This window comes from Aethalodelphis obliquidens, unplaced genomic scaffold (assembly GCF_003676395.1).
Source record: "Aethalodelphis obliquidens isolate GAN/ISIS:26980383/991018 unplaced genomic scaffold, ASM367639v1 scaffold5, whole genome shotgun sequence".
NCBI classification, from domain to species: domain Eukaryota; kingdom Metazoa; phylum Chordata; class Mammalia; order Artiodactyla; family Delphinidae; genus Aethalodelphis; species Aethalodelphis obliquidens.
In genome coordinates, this window is record NW_020837949.1 from 14,192,653 (window position 1) to 14,214,082 (window position 21,430).

Here is a 21,430-nt window from a genome sequence, read left to right on the forward strand (position 1 = left end):
TGGCTGTATAAAAACAGGCTGTGGAGCCACATGTGGCCTGCAGGCAAGTTTGCCAACACTCAGGTAAGAGAACTACTCAATGATATGGCTTTGAGCAACCATTTATTATTTAAAACTCTGCTTTATTCCTGCGGAGTTAGCTCATTCAACCGACAGAAAAAGATACAGAGAAAGATGATCACACTGTAATAAACCTTGATTAACTGTAACTGTTTAATACCACCTTTCCATTCCCATACCCAAGTCAAGAAGAAAGGTAATAAGCTCATACCAGAGATTCAATCAAAAGGAAACCCAAAGGACATTAGGGGATCAGAATTAATATGGAATCTTCTATACCTTCAACATCTAGAATAAATCAGTAACATATTACATTTATTTGGTTCTTCACGGGTGACATGGTACTTTTACATAATTCTCTCACTTAACCCACATTCAGAATTAGGATCTGAGGTCTGATTAAGTAATACTTTCAACTTCTAAGGCAGGGGAAAAAGTACTACCCTACTACCCAGTTTTAGAAATACAGTTAAAAAGGATTAAACCAAAATTAAATGTCAATTTCTGGCATTCTACTTAATTAAGGTTTTAATAAGCTTAATTTAAAAATAATGTGTTAAATCATACAGTGCACATTCCTATCCATGTCTTTGTAGGAATGGAATATGAAGAGAGACGACTGAGATGATGCCTAAGAATAAGGACACGCATTGCTGGTAAGTCCCAGAGAAATAAGAACAAACTAAGTATCAACTAGTATTCTGCCAGAGATTACAGTGTCCTTATTACAGAAGCAGTTTTCACTCAGTATTTCACTCAAACTATCGATAATCCTGACAAAGCAGGCACCCTTCTACTAAGTAGATAAGGAAAGACAGGAGGGGTAATTAGATAATTTGGCCAAGGCCACTTTCATCCAAGTAGTCTGACTCTGAAGTCTGCACTGTGTGTGTCTGAACGCAGCAGAAAAATGCAAACGGTCCTCATTTACCAAGGGTAACTGTTACCCGGAAAGGCCACAAGGAGAATCTACTTATATTGGAGACCAGTATCTCACAGTTGGAGCAGGAGAACGGCAAGTTATAAAAGACCTTTAACTGGGGCTTACCTTGAAATTTAAACTCAACTACTATGTAGGAATAACTTTATATTCTCTTTTATACAGTAACTGTAGATGGTAGTAGCAATTGTCTGCTAATTTTTGGCAAAAAACAAAATACTGCTTTGAAAAAGTAATTTGAGTATCAAGATTAGAAGTGCTCTTGGGAACAGAATAATTTTACAAAAATAATCCTCTTTATTAACATGCTGAAAATACTAGATGAGGGGTGTCAGGCGGTATGGTGGAAAAATTTCCTATATGTCTTGATTAACAGAGGAAACCTTAGGGACTAGGTCCCAGAAGAGGAGACTTCATGCCCATCTCTCCATCCCTACCACCAAAAATGACATTTAAGAGTTCAGAGACATCAGAAAAAATGACAGGTAGCCAAGCTGACAAGAGAAATTATCTAGACCTATCAACCAGCAAAATGATTCTTAAAATTTACAGTGCAGGTAAGATTCCTGAAGAATTGTTTTAAATGTATTTTTCTGGACACTGTACTGTGTGCCTAGTTTTAAGAATGAGATAAGTGGCCTAGAATTCACACCATGCGGAGCTCTGCCCTCATCAATTCCCTGCTCATTCTCTGCATTTGCCTATAATACCCAGAATATTTTTCCTACCTGGTTTTATCAATCGGATTATACCCACTCTAGGTTTTAGGCTATTCCCTGAAGCCATTTTTTTTGTTGTTGTTGTTACTCTGGTACTTCCCTCACCTAATCTCCTGTATTATTTACTCTGATATCCAGTTTAGCACTTTGTCAGTGCTCATTATTATCAAAGATGTTATTAGTCCTGTGTCCTAACTCACTCGACTAAAGCTGCTCAACTACATTATACTTATTTTTTAATACAGTAGAAGGTATACAATTATTACTGATTTAAAGTCTCCTGAAGAACTACTTGGTTTTCTAAGAGTGGAACTTAAATGTTCTCACCAAAAACAATAAAAATATATGTGAGGTGATGGAGGTGTTAATTAACTAGATGGAAGGAATCCTTTCACAATGTCTATGTAGAGCAAATTACCACAATGCCCACTTTCCATGTCTTACAACTTACTTTGTCAATTATGCCTCAGTAAAGCTGGGGGTGGGGGAGGGAACCTACTTGGAACAAGGCAAGAATATAAGGAATAAATAAAAGAGCCTATTATATCCAACGCAGTTTGTGAGCAGTTTCAGGGAAAGGCTAGCTGAGGGGGGAAAAAAACAAAATCTGCAGAAAGCTGTTAAAAATTTATCACGAACTTTATGTGGAGTAATCCACAGAAAACTTAAGATTAGTAGATACTAGGCACTCAAAAAATGTTTCTGTTCCATAGAAATGACCTGGCTTAAGGGCCATAATGGGACCTGAGAAGTTTGGGGAGCTTGGTCTATACAGACCATGAGTGCTTAAGGCTCCACCACATTCTAATCCTTTGTCCTGATTAGATATTCAAGTCCTTAAAACATACCTCACCCTGGGTCTGCTCTCCTTGCACGTTTTGAATTTTCATGCCAATGACGTCTAACTTCCTTTAAAATTCTGAACCTGCCCTGCCCTGCCCAACTAACTATATAACAATGCATATCTACAGTGCAGAATAAACAAGAATATACTGAATGTCTGCTCTGAAAAAGTACACCAGCTCAAAGAAGTTCAGAAAACAGTAAGTCAGACAACTCTTAATGAAAGGACTTCTCAGAGTCCCTAATTCACCAATACATACTGGAAAAGCTCTAACAGTACTGGTACCTAAAATTATTTGCCCATAAAGTACTTTTTCCCAAGACACACTAAGCAGAGAAAAGCAATAACCTCTGCACAGATTGGTTCCAATTTCTTACTCTTGCTCGTAAGTATATTCTTTCTGAACTACCCATATATTCAGGAAAAAAAATGTTATACACTCACACACAAATGTGTACAAATTAGCAGATGCCAAGTTCAAACCACCAGTATTCCAAGTCTAAACTGTAAAGGTAGTTCCATATCCTCCTATGGACCTCAGTACCTCCTCCTGGATCGCTCTCTGCTCCTGTCTCTAGAACTGTGCCCACTTCTCTGGTGGCTGCGGCTGCGACTACGGCTGCTGGAGCGGGACCTGTGGCGATGGCGTTTCTCCCGGGATTTGGATCGAGTTCTCCTTTTCCGTTCCCGTGACATGGAGCGAGACCTATGTCTGCGATGCTCTCTGGATCTGGATCTACAAAAGATAGTTAGTTTTTAGCTTTGTTGGCACTACATTTCTCATTTACTAAAGCCTCCTCTTTAAAGAGAAACTATCCCTCAGTAGCCTTATTTAATGCCAATACTATTTCAAATCAGCTAAATCTATGCTAAAATGAATTGCTGGTATATTAATAACTACATACTAGAATTTTGAAATAAAAATTAAACAGTAAAAAAAAAACAGTAGTTCTCAGAGGTCAATCAGTGTTGTATAAATTTACATCAGTAATATTTTTTACGAAGGAAACAATCTGTAACACTATTACATGCCAGGGATTGTATTATCTAGATGCTTTATGGACAATTTCATTTAAACTTCTAAGATTTTTAGTACACTTTAGAAACAAAGTATGTACCTGATGAACATGGACAGAAAGGAGACACATGATAAAGAATATTGTTTAGGATAAAGTTACTAACTTGCTGAATTGAAAAGGTTATATGACCATTGAAATAAGTTTAAATGCCCACAATGTGCCTTGTCAGTGTAATCAAAACAGTTAAGACAGTTCTCTATTCAAGTAGTATATAATTTATTTGGGAGGAAAAAATTAACATGCATAAATCATTTTAGAGAACTTTAACTGCAAAAAAAAAAAAGTATTTACTTTTTGTAGGTGTACAGAGAAGGAAAAACACTTCTGTAGCCTCCGCTGGGTCACAAAACTAACTTGTGTATTGTGTCTGCGGCCAGGATGAGGATGGCATATATAGAGGACGTAAAACATTTAAGGGAAAACAACGGGGAAGAAAGGTATGAATTTTGTTAACAGCCACTTTCAAAGTGATGGAAACATTCTAAACTGGATTGTGACAGCTGTACAACTTTAAATTTACTGAAAGTCATTAACCAGCACACTTAAATGGGTAAACTTATGGTATGGAGTGTAAATTAAACCTCAGTAAAGCTCTTTTAAAAATTTTAAGTCACTTTAAAGAATGAGGTATTTAATCAAATTATGAGAAGAGTGAGTTCAAAAGCACATTATTCAGATGATGTAACAACCACAGCTAAATAGAGTACTTTCACGATTAAATATTTCTGAAAAGAAACAGAGGGAAAAGATAAAATTCATTCCATACAAGTTTTTATCAAATGATATTTTCTTTTATCACTCACTTTGAGCTATTATAACAAATTATTTCTCCCAGCGCGTAATTTCATTTTACTAGTTGTCTAGTAACACCATTTACTGGGTGCCTACTGCGCTGCTCTAGGAACTGGGGAGACTGAGCAGCAAATACAGTCCTCAGGGAGCTTATACTCCGGAACGAGGCCTACACAGATATGTAGGCAGTAAATAAAGATAGGTCAGGGAATAAAGAAGGGTAAAAATGTAGAACGAAAGGAGGTGGTCATCTTTTGTATCGAATAGGCAGGAAAGGCTTTTCTTATAAAATCACATTTAAGCAAAGATGAAATGAAGTAAGGAAATCAGCTCATCAGCCAGCGCAGAGAAGACTGCTTCAGGTAGAGGGAACATGGGTGCAAAGGCCCTAAGGTGCGAGAAAGTTCAACATGTCCAAAGAATAGAAGAAACCCTTTTGGCTGCAATGAAATTAGCAAGGCAGAGTAATATCAGGAGTCTAACAAGCAGGATGACCAAGTACTTTGTCACTCAAACCAGGATGCTCTCAACATTAAATTATACAAAGGGAAAGGGGGAGCTATTAATAAATATGCTGAGACAAGACATAAACTGTAACTACCCTAGGGCACACTGATCACTCTATAAAGCCATGGTGAGGATTTCAACTTCTATGAATGAAATGGAAGACCTTTAGAGGGTTTGAAGACAGGGCTGATATGATTTATTTCACTTTTTAAAGAACTCATTCTGGCCGATGTGTAAAAAACAGACTGAGGCGAAGGAGAGTGGACAACAGAAACAGAAATTAAGAAATTGCTTAAGAGGCTATTGTAAATAGTGAGGTAAGAAGTGGCTTGGACTAGAGTAATAGAAATTAAATTTCTGGCCTGAATATCTAAAGATGTTCTATGTACAGAGTTTAAATCTCTCTTCAACAAAGGGAGAAGCTTGCATTAACCAACCGGTAAAAAAGAACAGTATCGTCATTTAATATTTCTACTTCTCATCCTGGATTGAAAAACTCAACAACAATATAAGTTAGCTGACACAACTGGTCCTGTTTCATGCCTTAGTTTTTTAGTGTTTAAAGCAGAAATACTGCTGAAAGATGCTAAAAAGTAGCAAGGGACATCTAATAGATGGTTTTTCTTTCATAACAACAAATGCTCTAGTTTACAGGGAAAAAGTTCTTGGGAAACAGTTACTCTTCAGAGTCAAGAATACTCAGAAGGTTTCAAAAAAGAAGATGTGATTTGAATAAGGAATGGTAGGATTTGAAAAAAATGAGAAAGGGCACTCTGCGTAGGCATGGACTCATTTGAGAAAGGCTCAGGGGACTTCCCTGGTGACGCAGTGGTTAAGAATCCACCTGCCAATGCAGGGGACACGGGTTCGAGCCCTGGTCTGGGAAGTTCCCACATGCTGCCGAGCAACTAAGCCCGTGCGCCACAACTACTGAACCTGTGCTCTAGAGCCCAAGAGCCACAACTACTGAGCCCGCATGCCACAACTACTGAAGCCCACACGCCTAGAGCCTGTGCTCGGCAACAAAGAGAAGCCACCACAATGAGAAGCCCGCGCGCAGCAACAAAGACCCAACCCAGCCAAAAATAAATTAAAAAAAAAAAAAAGGCTCAAGACGGGAATGAGAGAACAGCAAGTGAAGAACTAAGGATGAAGTGCACCATGTTTCCTCACCTTAGAAAAATTGTCAGAAACTAGTAAAAACTGTATTAAAAAAAAAAGGCTTCAAAGCCCACAAGTATTAGTGCCAAAGGTCAAAACAAAGTGTTATCTTGTCCTCTTTCTATTTAAAGGGGCATTTTAAAAATGCCCCTTCAAAGCTTTTTGGGATCACTGTACAAGGGGAGAAGTAATAAACTCAAAGTCTAGATTGGGTGCAAACAAACATTTTCGTTTCCCCCTTAATTAACTCACCATGGATTCCCTCATTCAAAATGTATCCAACTATTTATATTTTGAACAGGTACAACCTCTCAGAATGTGTTTCTTAGATGTACGACCCAAACTGATTTTTAAGAATAAATCCCGTCACATGTTTACTCTGAGCTTCTAAAGAAGATTTTAATAAAATGCTCTGAAATATTTTTAGCTTTCTCTATACTCCAGGGCACTTTGTGATTTTACTCTGATAAAACTAAATTGTAGCTCATGAGTATCTTCTGACCAACTTCCAAATGACACTGCTCAAATGTGAGCTACAAAAGAATTAAGAGTGCTAATTACTCATTCATTTAAAGAAAGATATTTAACCTATAAAAACTGCCTTTGGAAAACACAGCTTCACAACTTATCTTGTATAATACCTACCTTTTAGGATTCTTGCTATGTGATCGAGACCTAAAAAAAAAAAATCTATTTTTAGAAAAGTAACTATAAAAAAGGAAGAAAAGGTACAATGTACTGTTAAAATTACATCCTCATTTCTAATTTTTACATTAGTTTTATAAATATAAGGCTTGTATGTATGTACACAAATTTTTCCAAAAGGCACCACAAACTTTACAGACTTCCCCTTACCTAGGCTACCTGGCTCTAAAAAAACGAATATGCTCCTAGAAGACTAAAACACAACACAACTCACTAAATCTCCAAAAACCACCTCCTAGCCTGGAAAAAATTCGTTATTTTTATCTCTGTCATTTCTTCTTTCCCTCTGGGAACAGAATAAAATTTCTGATCTGTGAGACAATACTTTGTAATTATCACCTCACACTATAATCCCTAGAACACTCAATTCAATCATACAATGTTTAATATGACACACAATACTCTTATATAAAGTACTCTTCATATTTCCTAGCACATAATTAAAGCTCAACAGATAGTAATAGCTAACGTTACGGTTACTAGGAAGTCAGTCACAGGGGGTTTTTGGTGGAGAATATATACCATGGTTGCAGCATGACTTCGGATTCAGCCTGATGTAAATCTTAACTGTTTCCATCACTCACTATCTGTGTGGCCTGGGCAGATTATGTATCTTCCCTCAGCTTAGTCTGTCATTTGCAAAAGAGGGATATAGTAATAACAATTTCACAGGGGGCTTTCAAGTATTAGATGAATATAGGTAAATTCTTAGTGCAGTGGCTGACACATCATAAGCATCAAGTGACAGTAATTTTTATCATTATCCTTTTCAATACCATAGGTGGAATCCCATTTTGTGTGTCATTTTCTACTTACTAGTAATTTCCTCATCTTCCATACTTAGGTCCACTTCTGAAACAGTGTTAACATTTTATAACTAATGTTAAAGGCAATTTGCCATTTGTCATGTGGTGATGTACTTTCCTATGTGAAAATGTAGTCCTGCAAAGAATTTTGTTTTTCATTTGACCATCACCTCAGGTTCAATAGTTTATACTAGTGGCACTATAGTCTGTTGAATTTTAGCTTCAACTGAGATTTCAAATACCATTCATATTGTCTTAAATATTACAATACTGGGCAATATTTCCACAGAAACTTGGTATACACAAAAGAGAACAGAGCTAAAGCTCTGAGGTAAAATTTACCAGGAAATGAAGAACATATATATCAACGGAAGAATGACAGCAGTTCCTCTAAACAGGAACATGTCCATATGTAGCTTTGTTTTGTTTTGTCATTACAGTGCAAAAAGATTACCTGTTACAAGCCATGTAACACAAATGAAGTCAGTTTAAATGTCTTGAAATAGACTGAGTGTAACAGGATCAAAGCTTGAAAGAAGCTGACATAACCTAGTCCTGTATTATCAAAGATTTTAATTAATTTAGGGACATCTGCTGAAGAGAAGGTATTTAAATTTCAGAGATACGTAATACAATTAAGGGAACACTATTAAGTTAGAACTACACGTAAATGTTTTGTGGCATACCCCTCCCATCTGAAAATTGCTGAATTTATAAACATGATGCCACACAACTTGCTGCCAATGTGTAAAAGTGACCCAGAACATGTAAACATTCTAAATATGAAGAATATGATTTTATCAACTAATGTCAATATAAAAAGAATTGTGCACATTTAGCTATTAATAAACGAATAAAAATTTTAACAGTTTATAGCTCCTAAACTGAAGAAATACAGAATCGAAGTACAATGTAAAATAATCAATGAAAGAAGCGGACAAAAAAATACCCAAACCTTCTATCAACAAGTATATATCATAAAATAGTTCCATGCCAGCCTGGTACAAAGCTAGCCCATTATGAAAATCAGAGGGCTAGAAAAGGGCCTTGTTATATATCTTACTAAACATACAGATGTGAAGCAATCATTATTATTCCCTCTTCCATACATTTTGAAGGAAATCTCCTTAACTTAAACAGCCATAAGTTAACATACTTGAATAAACATTGTTTCACATGGTAATATTTTTAAGAGTAAACAGAAATTTCTCATGTCCAGATTTATTAACATCTACAACCTTGTATAATCACATCTCTTTTTAGAACCAGGGATATTCAACTTCAGATACTTGGACTACTCAATTACTCCATACCTCCTCAGCTTCTCCCTTTCTTCTCTCTCCCTTTCTTCTCTTCTTTTCAGGCGTTCCTGGTTTCTTTTCTCCTGCTTCTCAGCTACAACTCTCTTAAAAAACAATGACAGTTCAAATAATACTAAATGAGAAGCATTATTTACTGGGCCCATTCTTAGTGAGCATTATCCTAAACTTTACCATATCTAACATTAAAAAGTTTTTAATAAGAATTCATTTTGAAGTTTTGTCAGGTATAATCATTAAGCTTACAAGTCTGGTTTCCAAACTCTTTCCCCCCTTCCATATAAAATTTCATGTTTCTCCATGACTTCTTAATATTTCAAAGTCACTTTTACGAGATTTTTCTCCTCTTAACGTCTTCTGAATTCTAAACTCTTTAAAGATTTCCAATATAGAAATGTCTTCTGTCGGCTTCTAGTTACAATCCTGAGGCTGCTGCTTTTAAAAAGTACCAGTGAAATGCTGAACAGTTCTGTTGCTAGGTCTGTATTTGCAAAGGTTCCCAATTAGGTACCATTTTTGAGTTTTAACTTCAATCCAAACAATCATTTGCTCTAGTGAAACTCTTTTTGTAATTTCAAAAACTTTACCCAAGGTCATCCTTGCTACTCCAAATACTGAGACGAGCTCACAGTTAACTACAAATACGGAGACGTGTCTAGGTGATTCTGATTCCACATTATTTTAAATGTCAAACTATGGATCCTGGGTTAATTTCAGTGATAACTGCACAAAAAGTCACTTCCCAGTGTCTCCCATCTTTGAGACAGTCCTCAGTTCATGACAAAATGCTACAGTGCCACCATTTTTTTAAAAAACTAGCCACATCAGATTGTTGAAAAGTAAATTGATCCTTTCCATTGACTCTGCTTATGTTCACCTCTTTAGAAATAACCTTTTTTTTTGTTTGCTTATCTTCTCAGAACTCAGCAGACGAGTAAGAGCTGTGTTGCCTTTCTCACAACAGCCTATATATTTAATCGACAGTGATTGTCCTTTTTAAAAAATTGGTTTCTAAGTCCTTTCTGAAATGGGGGCAAAAGCATAAAACTAGAGGTCCTACCAGTTTGCTATTTAGTGAACTGCGAATTTCAAATAAATATTGGATCATTTTTTCAATCTTCCTTTAAAGTAAACATCATACTAAATTACTATTCGTTTTATTAAAAAAAGAAAGTATCACTGGAAATTTTAGGCATTATTTTAGAACCCAGTTTGCAAGGTTCCTCCCTAATTCAACATCGTATCCAAGACAAAATAGTACTTCCTCCCAGAGTAAGAGGATTTTTAAAGTCTGTTTCTCAGATATCATCCATTAAACAAGCTGGTATTTCCATTTACAATCCTACACTATTCAGTATGAATTGTTAACAGAATCACAGTTAAGAATAGTCTTGGAAAAAAAAAAAGAATAGTCTTGAATCACAATCAAGAATACTACACAAAAAGACAACTTACACAGATCAAAAGAATGAGTGGCTATATTGGATGAAGTGAGGGATATTAATTTACCAATGTACCTTTAATTCTTCAAGCTTCTCTCTTATTTCAATAAATCCCAGGTGCAGTTTACCCCCAAAATGATCAGCCAGTCGTCTGTCATTATCATGAAGACCTAAATAGGCAGAGCAAACTTCACAGACTCGAAGTTTCTGCTGCTGGAAACTGGAAGCTGGCATAGAATTCCGATAAACTTCCTAAACAAAAGTGACAGAAACAATGTTCATATAAACTGCATTAAAATCATACAATTACACAAAATACACTATGTTTATACCAAAAATGTTTCTAATGAACACACAAAAGCATGACTATTTTGTCACGAATATTACAGATTCCCCATTACCCCAATCCTCTGTCCTCGGGACTTCTCCATTGGAAATGAAAGATCAGAGCCTCTTTTGTCAAGAAATACCATAACAGTAACATGATACAACTTTCTTAAAAGGCTTTCTCAATGTTCTGTTTTCTATAATTTTCGTTAAAAATGAGATGTAGCAACCCCAAAAGTATACATCAGTGAAGGATCAAGGAAGCAGCAGTCGCTCATGCTTGGGGAAAAGGACTGCATGTCATCCATACTATTACAGCTTCCTTCCACTGCCTTCCTGCCCACATATCATTTCCCCCCTATGTAAATGCAGACAGGGCGTACAAATGATAAGACTTCCCATCAAACAGAGTAGCTCTAAAGACAAAGATGAAAGGTGTCTTATGGAGATTAAGATGTCTTGTACTCAAATCATTTTATTTATATTAAGTTCATTAATGAAATAATAAATATTAGTGGATTTGCGTATCCACTCTACTCTTTTTCCTTATTAACAGGATTCTGATTTTTGTTTGAGGCAGCAGCATGGCCAGCTAAAAACATTACATTTCCAAGCTTCCATGTAGCTTTTGCTAAGGAGATATAAGTGGACACTGCTTGACAGAATCTACAGGAAAGTTCTTTAAAAAGGAGTCAACAGATTCAGACGAAAATCATCAACAGCTGCTATAACCTGTGGATCAAGAAGCAATGGAAAACAGAATACTTACAATGTCAATACCAAGACACTTATTAATTACAAAAGGGAAACACAGTAACTTCACAGTGGAAAAATAGGTAACCTCACCAGAAATGAACAAACCACTAACACATGCCTTTTGATAAGGCTGTAGCATTATTTCAGTGGTATTCCTCTCAAAAATCTAATGAGAAAGAACTATTAGACAAATCCAAAGTGAAGGACATTTTACAGAATAACTAGCCTATACTTTTCAAAACTGTCAAGATCATGTAAAACGAAGACTGAGGTACCAGATTATATTAGACTCTAGAGAAACATAACTAAATGCAATACGTGATCCTGGACTGGATCTTAAACAAAAAAAATTTTCTTTTCTCAAAACGAACATTATTGGGACAACTGGCAAAAACTGAACAAAGTCTTCAGATTAATTAATAGTACTGTATCAATGTTACTTCTTAATTCAGATAACAGTACTGTGGTTATATAATAAAATATCCTTGTTTTTAAGAAATACACATTGAAGTATCTAGGGATAAAGAGGCAGCATATTTATAACTTATTGTCAAACAGTTAAAATATACACACACACTCCTGTAGGAAGAAAATGATAAAGCAAATGTGGTAAAATGTTGAAGAGTCTGGGTGAAGGACATAGGGGAATTCTTCACACGATGTGTTAACTTTTCTTAAAATATTTCAAAATAAAAAAATTTTTAAAAGGAAAACTGAAAACACAACACACAAGACGAGTCAACTCAACTTTTGTGCCTTGTTATTCCTCCTCTTTCTACTTACACATAGAGGAAAGGCTTTACGCTTAGTGGCCATAGTGCTACCACAAACTGATAAGCATAAAGATGAATCCACATAGTAAGGATGGCTGAACTTAAAGTTAGAAGTAGCTTGTATGCTAGATGGCATCATGGAGCTACTGTACCAGCCCCAGGCTTCCTAACCTCAAGTATTTATTAAATGAGAAAAACAAAACCCTTCTTTGGTTCAGTCATTGTAAGTTAAGTTTCCTATTACGTACAGTTGAACACAATCTATAATAGGAAAGTAAACATTTTAATGCACTGTCCTAAGTAAAAATCAACTGATAATACATAACAGGCTAACAATATTGAGCTACTGGGTAATACTAGTAAATCACCAAGTGTATATATATGAAGTTTTATGAAAACTCCAATATATGGAAGGAAAGTAATAATGATTGCTGGCTTCATTACCCAAGAGTCTTCTGGGGAAATAAACTAGCTATAAAATACTTCGTGCATTTTAAAATTCATAGTATTTATTTTCTGGATTGACATTAACTACATTTCAAGAAATCCTAATATTAAGACATTAAAACTATCTAGAATGGCTACTTGGTATATCTTTTCCCAGCCTAGAACCTTTAATCTGTGTCTTTGTATTTAGAGTGGGTTTCTTGTAGCTAGTATATAGCTAAGTCTTGTAGGGGTTTTTTGTTGTTGTTTTGTTTTAAATCTAGTCTCACAATCTCTGCTTTTTAATTGGATTATTGAGACCATTTACATTTAATGTAATTATTGGTACACTGGGTTTAAGTCTACCATCCCACTATTTATTTTCTATATGTCCAATCTGTTGTTTGTTCCTTTTCTCCTGCCTTTCTTTTGGATTAAGTATTTTTTAGGATTCCATTTTATTGCTACTATTAGTTATAACTCTTTTCTCCCCTCCAGTGGTTTCTCTAGGGTTTACAGTACACAACTTAACTTATGAAGAAAGCTGGAGAGTCTTTTATTAACGTAAGATAAAGGAGATTTCAAAACAAGGGACATTAACAGGGACAGAGAAGGACATGTCAAAATAATAAAGGGTTAAATTAATCAAAAGATACAACACTCCTAAATTAGCCTAATAACAGAGCTTCAAAATAAAACAAAAACTGACAAAATGAAAAGCATAAATAAACAAATCCACAACTATAGAGACTTCAACGCTCCTCTCATAGGCAGAAAACTCAATAGGATACAGAAGACTTGAAAAAATCTATTAACTACCTTGACTCAATTGACATTTATAGAACACTCCATTTAACAAGGCAGAATATCATTCTTCTCAAGTACAGATGGAAAGTTCACCAAGACAGACCATATGCAGGGCCACAAAACGAGTATTGACATATTTAAGAAAACTGAAATCACACCACATGTTCTCTGACCACAACAGAATTGAATTAAAATTAACAGAAAAAATCTGAAAAGAACAAACAAAAAACAAATTCAAATATGTAAAAACTAAACACATGCCTTCAAAACCCACAAGTTAAAAAAGAAATCACAAAGCAATATTAGCAAATATTTAGAAATGAATGAAAATAAAAACACAATATATGAAAATCTGTTTCATACCTTCTAAGCTATCGTCGTGCTTAGAAGAAAACTTACAGCATTAAATGGTCTAAAATCAATGATCTAAGGGGTGTGGGGAGGGAGGATTGGGAGCTTGGGATTAGCAGGTGCAAACTAGTATACATAGGATGCATAAACAACAAGGTCCTACTGTAGAGCACAGGGAACTGTATTCAATATCCTGTGATAAAACAGAATAGAAAACAATACATATGTATAACCGAGTCACTTTGCCACAGAGCAGAAATTAACACATTGTAAATAAACTATACTTCAATAAAATTAAAAAATAAACCAATTATCTGAGCTCCTGCCTTAAAAGGCTAGATAGTAAGAAAAAATTAAACCCAGGTGTGATACAGTTAGGAACAATGGAGACTATGGTAAAGGGGAGAGTACACTTTCATCCAAAGGCATTCGATTTTCTAAAAAATATCAGGGGGACCAAACAAAATAGAACTTTGCCTGCAGGATATCAGATTTTGATCTGTGCTGTGGAGGAAGAATGAGAGGAGGCTCCCAATGTGTTAGCAGACTGTACTAAGTAAGAAGGGAGAATACTATAGTTGCATGGGCCATGGAGTAGGGGGTAGGGTATCATAGTGCCCATGTATATGAAGACTGCACGTGTGTGGATTGTGTGTGAGACTGTTGTGTATGACTAGCTAGTTTAGTTAATTTCATTTACTAGTTATAAATTTCAATAGGATCAATGACTCTAAATTCCAAAACAACCACTAATTTTGATATACAACCCATTAGTATGATACAAACTAGTTAAATATTTTTAAACTGGTTTAAATTTCCTTTAATAGTAGTAATTTTTCAATAATTTCTAGTCAAATATATGTTCTTTAGGAAGTACAGACACTAAGGCTCTATAAACTACCATAAAGAATTTAGTTACCTCTGCTTCTCTTTTCTTTGCCCGTGCTTTCTCTACTTCATCCATTACTTTCTGGGATTCCTCCACATTCCCTTCAGCTCCTAGCTGTTCCACCTTAGCCAACAATTTACCGATTTCTTCATTTAACTCATGAACACGTTCTGCCTGGAGAGAATCAGAAAAGATCATGAATAAAAAGCAGAATGTACCAAAGTTCAAAATATTGCATGAAAGACATAAATTATCTAAGGCAATATGAGTATAACTAATGCTTTCTGAGCGTATCATAAATGAACTGGTGGGACATCAAGATGTTTTGAGCCTGCCTGCCTTTACTTCAGTGAATTCAGGGGTACAACTGATCTCAATGTAACTATTACTTCTCAACCTCTGCTCCGGCAGTGCATTCCAAGTATAAAATACATTTTTGTACACAATTTGGCTCTCTGTACCTTTCCAAACTATCTCTTTCTGTTCTCCAACTTCACAACAAATCTACACTTATATTTAGTTTCCCAAACTTACCCTGTTGTTTTCTTCCTCTGTGACTTTGCACGTACTGCTCCCTCTTCCTGCGATGTCGTCCATTACCTCCCTTACCTGCCTAGTGTATGTCTGTCTATTCAGTAAGATTCAACTCAAGAGTCTATTATGTGAAGCACTGGTGAACAATCAATCACCACACCTTACCCTCACTTAAGACACTTAAGCAGAGAGGGCAAATACCCTCCTTCGTGCCATCTTTGTATCTTCTATGACCATTACTTTTATATATATCACACCACTTTAAAGATATCTATATACCATTTTTGTATTTCCAATGCCCAAGAAATAGCATATGCTCAAACATGAGTAAAAGAAATGAACTGGAGGATGTTCTTTAAAGCAAAGATATGGCTTTAGAGTCCAACTGCCAAACCAATTGACAGCCATGCAATTTTGGCCATATTACGTAACCTGAATCTACTTCCTCATCTGAGAAGTACGGATAATCTCACAAAGTTGTGAGAAACGAGAAAACGTGCCTGTACATGCACGCAGCACGTTACTGATATTCAGTAGACAAGCATGGCACCCTTCTCTCTTAGTCCATGTCTTTCCATTAGGATTAATTCTTGCCTTGCGTTCTGATATGCCTCCTCCTCACCACCACCATCATCGTGGGAATCTAGTTCATTCTTATTGTTTTAACAGCATATGATAACATAAACACAGTCTTTACTTTGGCTACAAAATAAGTACTCAGCCTGTGTGGCCAATAATATTAGTAAAGAAGTTTTTGTTTTCGCCTTTGGCTGCACTGGGTCTTAGTTGTGGAGTGCGGGCTCAGTCATTGCAGCGCGTGGGCTTAGTTGCCCCATGGCATGTGGGATCTTAAGTTCCCTCACCAGGGATCAAACCCGTGCCCCCTGCATTGGAAGAAGGATTCTTAACCACTGGACTACCAGGCAAGTTCTGCAAAGAAGGTTTTGATTTGAAATGGACATCCAGTCCCAACAAAGCAGTGTGCCAGTAATCTTTCCTTCTTAAATTTACCTCAATCCAATATATTTGTCCCTCAAAGAAATCCCCAACTCTGTTATCATTATCCTACCACTTTTAACAAAATGTTATCTTCTGTAAATACCTGCCACAGAATGACTGCATTAACGACCAAAACTCTTCACCCTTCCTGCATCTGTGCCCTTTGCTACGTAACTGAGTGCCATCATACGCTGACTCTGAACCTGGCCATGTAACTGGCTTAGTTAACAGGACGGTAGCAGACATGACATAGGGGAAGGCTTAAAAAATGCTTGTATGACTGGGCTTGATACTTTTGCACCTCTGCTACCACCATGGGAACATGGCCAGGCTAGCCTTCTAGGCCATAGTTCAGCAGCCTCCAGCCGACTGGAAGACATGTGAGTGAGCCCAGCTGAGATAGGAATGACTGCCCAGTCAAGTTCAGCCTAAGTCACTGATTATAGACTCACGGGCTACATAAATATTTAATGTTTTAAGTTTTGAGGTAGTCTGTTAAACAGCATTTTTGTGGTGATATATAACCAATACAATACTGTATAAATCAGTACAGCTGGGGTCTAGCCAACACCTGTGCATCTCTTTCAACCATGAGAAATGAGATTCCTTGTACTTTAGGATACCCATCTTTATAGTCCCCATCTTAAGGGAACTTTCCAGAAAAAGTTGGTTAAAGGTAACCCTCTCCTCAAACAAAGGAATCCATTTCCCTTTGTACACACATATATGAGCACTATATTTAATCACGTCACCTAAACTCTGAGTAACTTTGTCTCCATTCTGCGTTTTCATAAAATGTGCCAGACTCTACTGAATAAAGTAGTAAGTCAAACCAACAAAAGTCAATATGTGGACTTTGAATTCTGATTCAACAAACCAACTCTACTCAGGAAAAATGAACACATTCTGGATATTGGATAATTTTTAAAAATTGTTACCTTTATGGATGTAATTTTGTGGTTATGTTTAAGAGGTGAAATGATATGACGTCTAGAATTTGCTTTTAAAATAATGAAACAATAGCACAAGACTGATGGCTTCGAATCCATTGGGGTTCACTGTACTTTTCTATTTACTTTTTGCATATAAGTAGTCAACAAAACATTTTTAAAAGGCAGTGAGTAGCGTAGAACATCTGAAGAATACTCAAAACTCAACATTAAAAATATGAGCAATCCATCTGGAAAATGGGCATAAGACATACACAAACATTTCACTGAAGAGGTTATACAAAAGAGGTTATACAGTTGGCAAATAAGCACGTGAAAAAAATGTTCAGCATCAGTAGTCATTAGGGAAATGCAAACTGAAACTGCAGTAAGGTATACCCACACACCTTTCAGAATGATTAAAATGAAACACAGTGGCACTTCCCTGGCGGTCCAGTGGTTAAGACTCCACACTCCCAATGCAGGGGGCACAGGTTTGATCCCTGGTCGGGGAACTAAAATCCCACATGCCACACCGCACGGCCAAAAAAAAAAAAAAAAAAAAAAAGAGAAGAAAGAAACATAGTGACACCATCAAACGCTGGCATGATGTGGAGAAGCTGGGTCACTAACACTGCTGGCAGCAATGTAAAATGGTGCAGCCACTCTAGAAAACAGTTTGGCACTTGCTTTCAAAACTAAAAATATATTTACTAAATGATCCAATAACTGTATCCTTGGGCATTTATCCCACAGAAATGAAAACGTATGTCCGCACAAAAATCTGTACGTAAAGATTTACTGCAGCTTTATTGGTATTAGCCAATAACCGCAATGTCCTTCCCAAATGTCCTTCAATATATGAATGGTTAACCTGTGGTATATACATACCATGGAATACTCAAAAATAAAAAGGAATGAACTACTGATGAACAACCTGTATGAATAGTAAGGAAGTTGTGTTGAGTGAAAAAAGCCAGTCTCAAAAGGATACATACTGCATGATTCCACTTACATAATATTCAATGATATTACATAATTATAGAGATGGAAAATACATTAGTGGTGGCCAGGGCCTAGTGGGGAATGGGTGTGGCTCTAAAGGGGTAACACAAGGGAGTATGTGGTGATGCTACACAGTTAAGTAACTTAATTATGGTGGTAGTTACCCAAGGAACACGTGATGAAACTGCACAGAGCTATACACACATATGCCTAACTGGTGAAATCTGAATTAAATGTAAGGATTGGCCCAATACCAATTTATTGGCTTATGATACTGTACTGTAGTTGTGTAAGATGTTAACCTAGGGGAGGCTAAAGGAAGAGTATGTAAAATTTCCCTATATATGTCTTTGCAATCTCCTATGGATGTAATTATTTCAAAATAAAAAGTTAAAACAAAAGTAGTGAGGTAGAACTATACTTTGTATTAATGAAATGATTGAAAATCTTACCTTTGCTGCAACTTCAGCACTGATCTCTTCCTGAGTTTCTGCTAATCGTTTCTTAGCCACTTCTGTTCTTCGATCACAGTCTGCAATGAACGACTGCAGATGATCCATAGCCTACAAAGTTTAATTAAAAGACAATTACTGCAAGAGAAGTCATCTTATTCATGAATATCTTTACTCACAAGTTAAACTTTATTATTTAAAATGCTACCATGGGAATAAAAAAATAACAAAACTGGGTTCAGTTACAAATTGAAAACCTATTCATCATCTATCAAATTGACAAAGAATAGACATAAATAATTCCCAGGAAAGGTAAGCCTATAAGGAAACTGCCACTCTCACGCTCTGCTGAAGGAAGCACAAGCTAGCACAGCCTTTATAAAAAGGGACCAAGGTAATCGTTATCAAAAGCTTTAAAAATGACCCGACTTAGTAATTTTACTTCTAGAAATCTGTTTTAAGAAAGTAATCAGGGCTTCCCTGGTGGCGCAGTGGTTGAGAATCTGCCTGCCAATGCAGGGGACACGGGCTGGAGCCCTGGTCTGGGAGGATCCCACATGCCGCGGAGCAACTAGCCCCGTGAGCCATGGCCGCTGAGCCTGCGCGTCCAGAGCCTGTGCTCCGCAACGGGAGAGGCCACGATAGTGAGAGGCCCGCGCACTGCGATGAAGAGTAGCCCCCGCTTGCCACAACTAGAGAAAGCCCTCGCACAGAAACGAAGACCCAACACAGCCATAAATAAATATAAATAAATAAATAAAATTTTTAAAAAAAGGAAAGTAATCAGAGGTATATGGAGAAATTAATATTCAAAGATGTTCTTCACAGTGTTATTTTTAATGGTGAAAAGTTGTAAATACCCTAAATATCCAGGTAACACTTGGAAAATTTAATCCTCAGCCATTTAAAAAAGGTGTTAGTAGAACACGTTAAGGATATAAGAAAATGGTCATGATTTATTTGTAAATAAAAAGTTACAAAACGTTAAATGCAGCAAGATCTCATTTTTGTAAAATAAAGTAGCATAGAAAAAATGGAAGAGCATACATTAAATGTTAACAGTAATTATTTCTGAATATACGGATAATTTTTAATAATCTGTTTTCATGTGCTTTTCAAATTTTTCACAATGAAAATGTTACAATCAGAAAAACTTGCCCTTTTCTCAAAGGATAAACCACTGAGAATTTTAGAAGTGTCTACACTGCAAAAATCCAGGTCAATATTTATATAAAAGACACTCATTGGGCATATATTAATATATCTATAATTAAATAATAATTCATTTAAAAGTAAACTTTAAAGATTTATTCCCAAACCAACCGATTTAGACTTTCATATCTTACTGCAGAGAAATACAACTAATTCAAAACACAAATGTTTAAAAATAAAAATTTATTCAACACATATCAAATTCTAAAAATGGTTGATTAACCCATGAATTTCATGAAAATGCAAAATAAAACCTTTTATCTGTGATGAGAAACAAACAGCTATTTAATTCTTTTAGTTTAAATTTTATCTTTAAAAAAAGATGAACTAATCCATAAATAGTGCTGGGTCAACTAAGCAGCTATCTGGAAAAAGGGAGATCTATACCTCAATTCCTTATAACAGAATAAATTTAAGTTGGATCACAGATTTAAATATATAAAACAAAGCCATAAAAATTCCAGAAGAAAACATGAGATAGAATTCTCATCACATCAGGATAGGGAAGGCCTTTTGAATTAATCGAATAGATTTTTAAAAGATTAATAAATTGGACAACTATACAAACATTTTGCAAGACTCACAACTACCAAAAAAGAAATAGGAAAAAACTGCAATGTATTATCTGAGAAAAGGGACTAATTTTCGTTATCTGTAAAGAGTCAGTGCAAATCAATTAGAAAAATACTAACAGCCAAGATTAGCAAATAGCACCCACCCCCTGCAAAATGTACACTGACAGTTCAATGAAAGGGAAATAAAACCAGATCTTAAATCTATAAAATTTTTTCAAACTCACTCATAAGAGAAATGCCAATTAAAATTACACTATATTTCACATTTCATCTATCAAAGCTACACAGAAATCTTGACAGCACACTATGTGGCCTATGGGAAATAGATAATTTCATACATACTGGTGGGAGTATAAATTGATAATTCTCATGGAGGGCAACCAGGCAAAACTGGCCTTTGACTCAGTTATTCTGTTTCTAGAAATTTAATCTGTAGATACTTGATATGTAAAAACAATGTACTACCATACCATAAGAGAAAAAGATTGAAAACACCATACCCCTGCATCTACATGGTGAATTTCTGCTGTATTTTATGCCCAGTGTAGATTAAATCATAACACAATCACTTTAAGGTGTTTCCCTGACTGCTCCAGCCCCATACTAAATTATGTTTCCATTGATGACTTCATTTCCGTTAGCAGAAATTCCTGGAAGTTCAAAAAAGTAGATGGGGGGGGCGCTATTTACTACTTTATCTCCCAAACCAAATGAAACATCTACTACCTCACTGATAAAACATAAAAGGTTTATGGTCATCAGTATGTTTTACGTAATGCTGATTGGTACGTTTTCTATTAAAAAAAAAGTCCCAATTATTCTCAGGTTTGTATAAAAAAAAAAAGTCAAGAGTTTGAGCCCTTTAGATACCTAAATTGTACCTTCTATTTCCTCTAATATTTCTTCTATTAGTTTTACAAAAAAAACAACATTGTCCTTAATATCCTCCCTCTCTCTACATATATATTTACAAATACAAAAATAAATACGAATAAAAATTCAGTAATTAAAGGGCTTTATA

General features: G+C 35.8%; 2 protein-coding genes across 7 annotated transcripts in view; one reads left to right on the forward strand and one right to left on the reverse strand.

Annotated features, from left to right (window-relative positions):
* KLRG2 (killer cell lectin like receptor G2) overlaps nucleotides 1-2,829 on the forward strand; it is a 37,370-nt gene extending 34,541 nt beyond the window's left edge. The window contains exons 5-6 of one of the 2 annotated variants that reach the window (XM_027101757.1): nucleotides 657-716; nucleotides 2,691-2,829. In XM_027101757.1, the coding sequence (XP_026957558.1) occupies nucleotides 657-669 (13 nt within the window). In that variant the 3' untranslated portion in view covers nucleotides 670-716; nucleotides 2,691-2,829. Of the gene's footprint in view, nucleotides 1-656; nucleotides 717-1,376; nucleotides 1,941-2,690 lie in introns of those variants that run through there. The other variant, XM_027101756.1, reaches the window with a different exon arrangement.
* LUC7L2 (LUC7 like 2, pre-mRNA splicing factor) overlaps nucleotides 1-21,430 on the reverse strand; it is a 57,249-nt gene that overhangs the window by 1,808 nt on the left and 34,011 nt on the right. For all 5 annotated transcript variants that reach the window (XM_027101760.1, XM_027101762.1, XM_027101765.1 and 2 more), the window contains 6 exons: nucleotides 18,623-18,733; nucleotides 14,734-14,877; nucleotides 10,450-10,626; nucleotides 8,927-9,018; nucleotides 6,748-6,777; nucleotides 3,108-3,299 (listed from right to left, as the gene is read on the reverse strand). In XM_027101760.1, coding sequence (XP_026957561.1) covers nucleotides 3,108-3,299; nucleotides 6,748-6,777; nucleotides 8,927-9,018; nucleotides 10,450-10,626; nucleotides 14,734-14,877; nucleotides 18,623-18,733 — 746 coding nt within the window. The remainder of the gene's footprint in view (nucleotides 1-3,107; nucleotides 3,300-6,747; nucleotides 6,778-8,926; nucleotides 9,019-10,449; nucleotides 10,627-14,733; nucleotides 14,878-18,622; nucleotides 18,734-21,430) is intronic.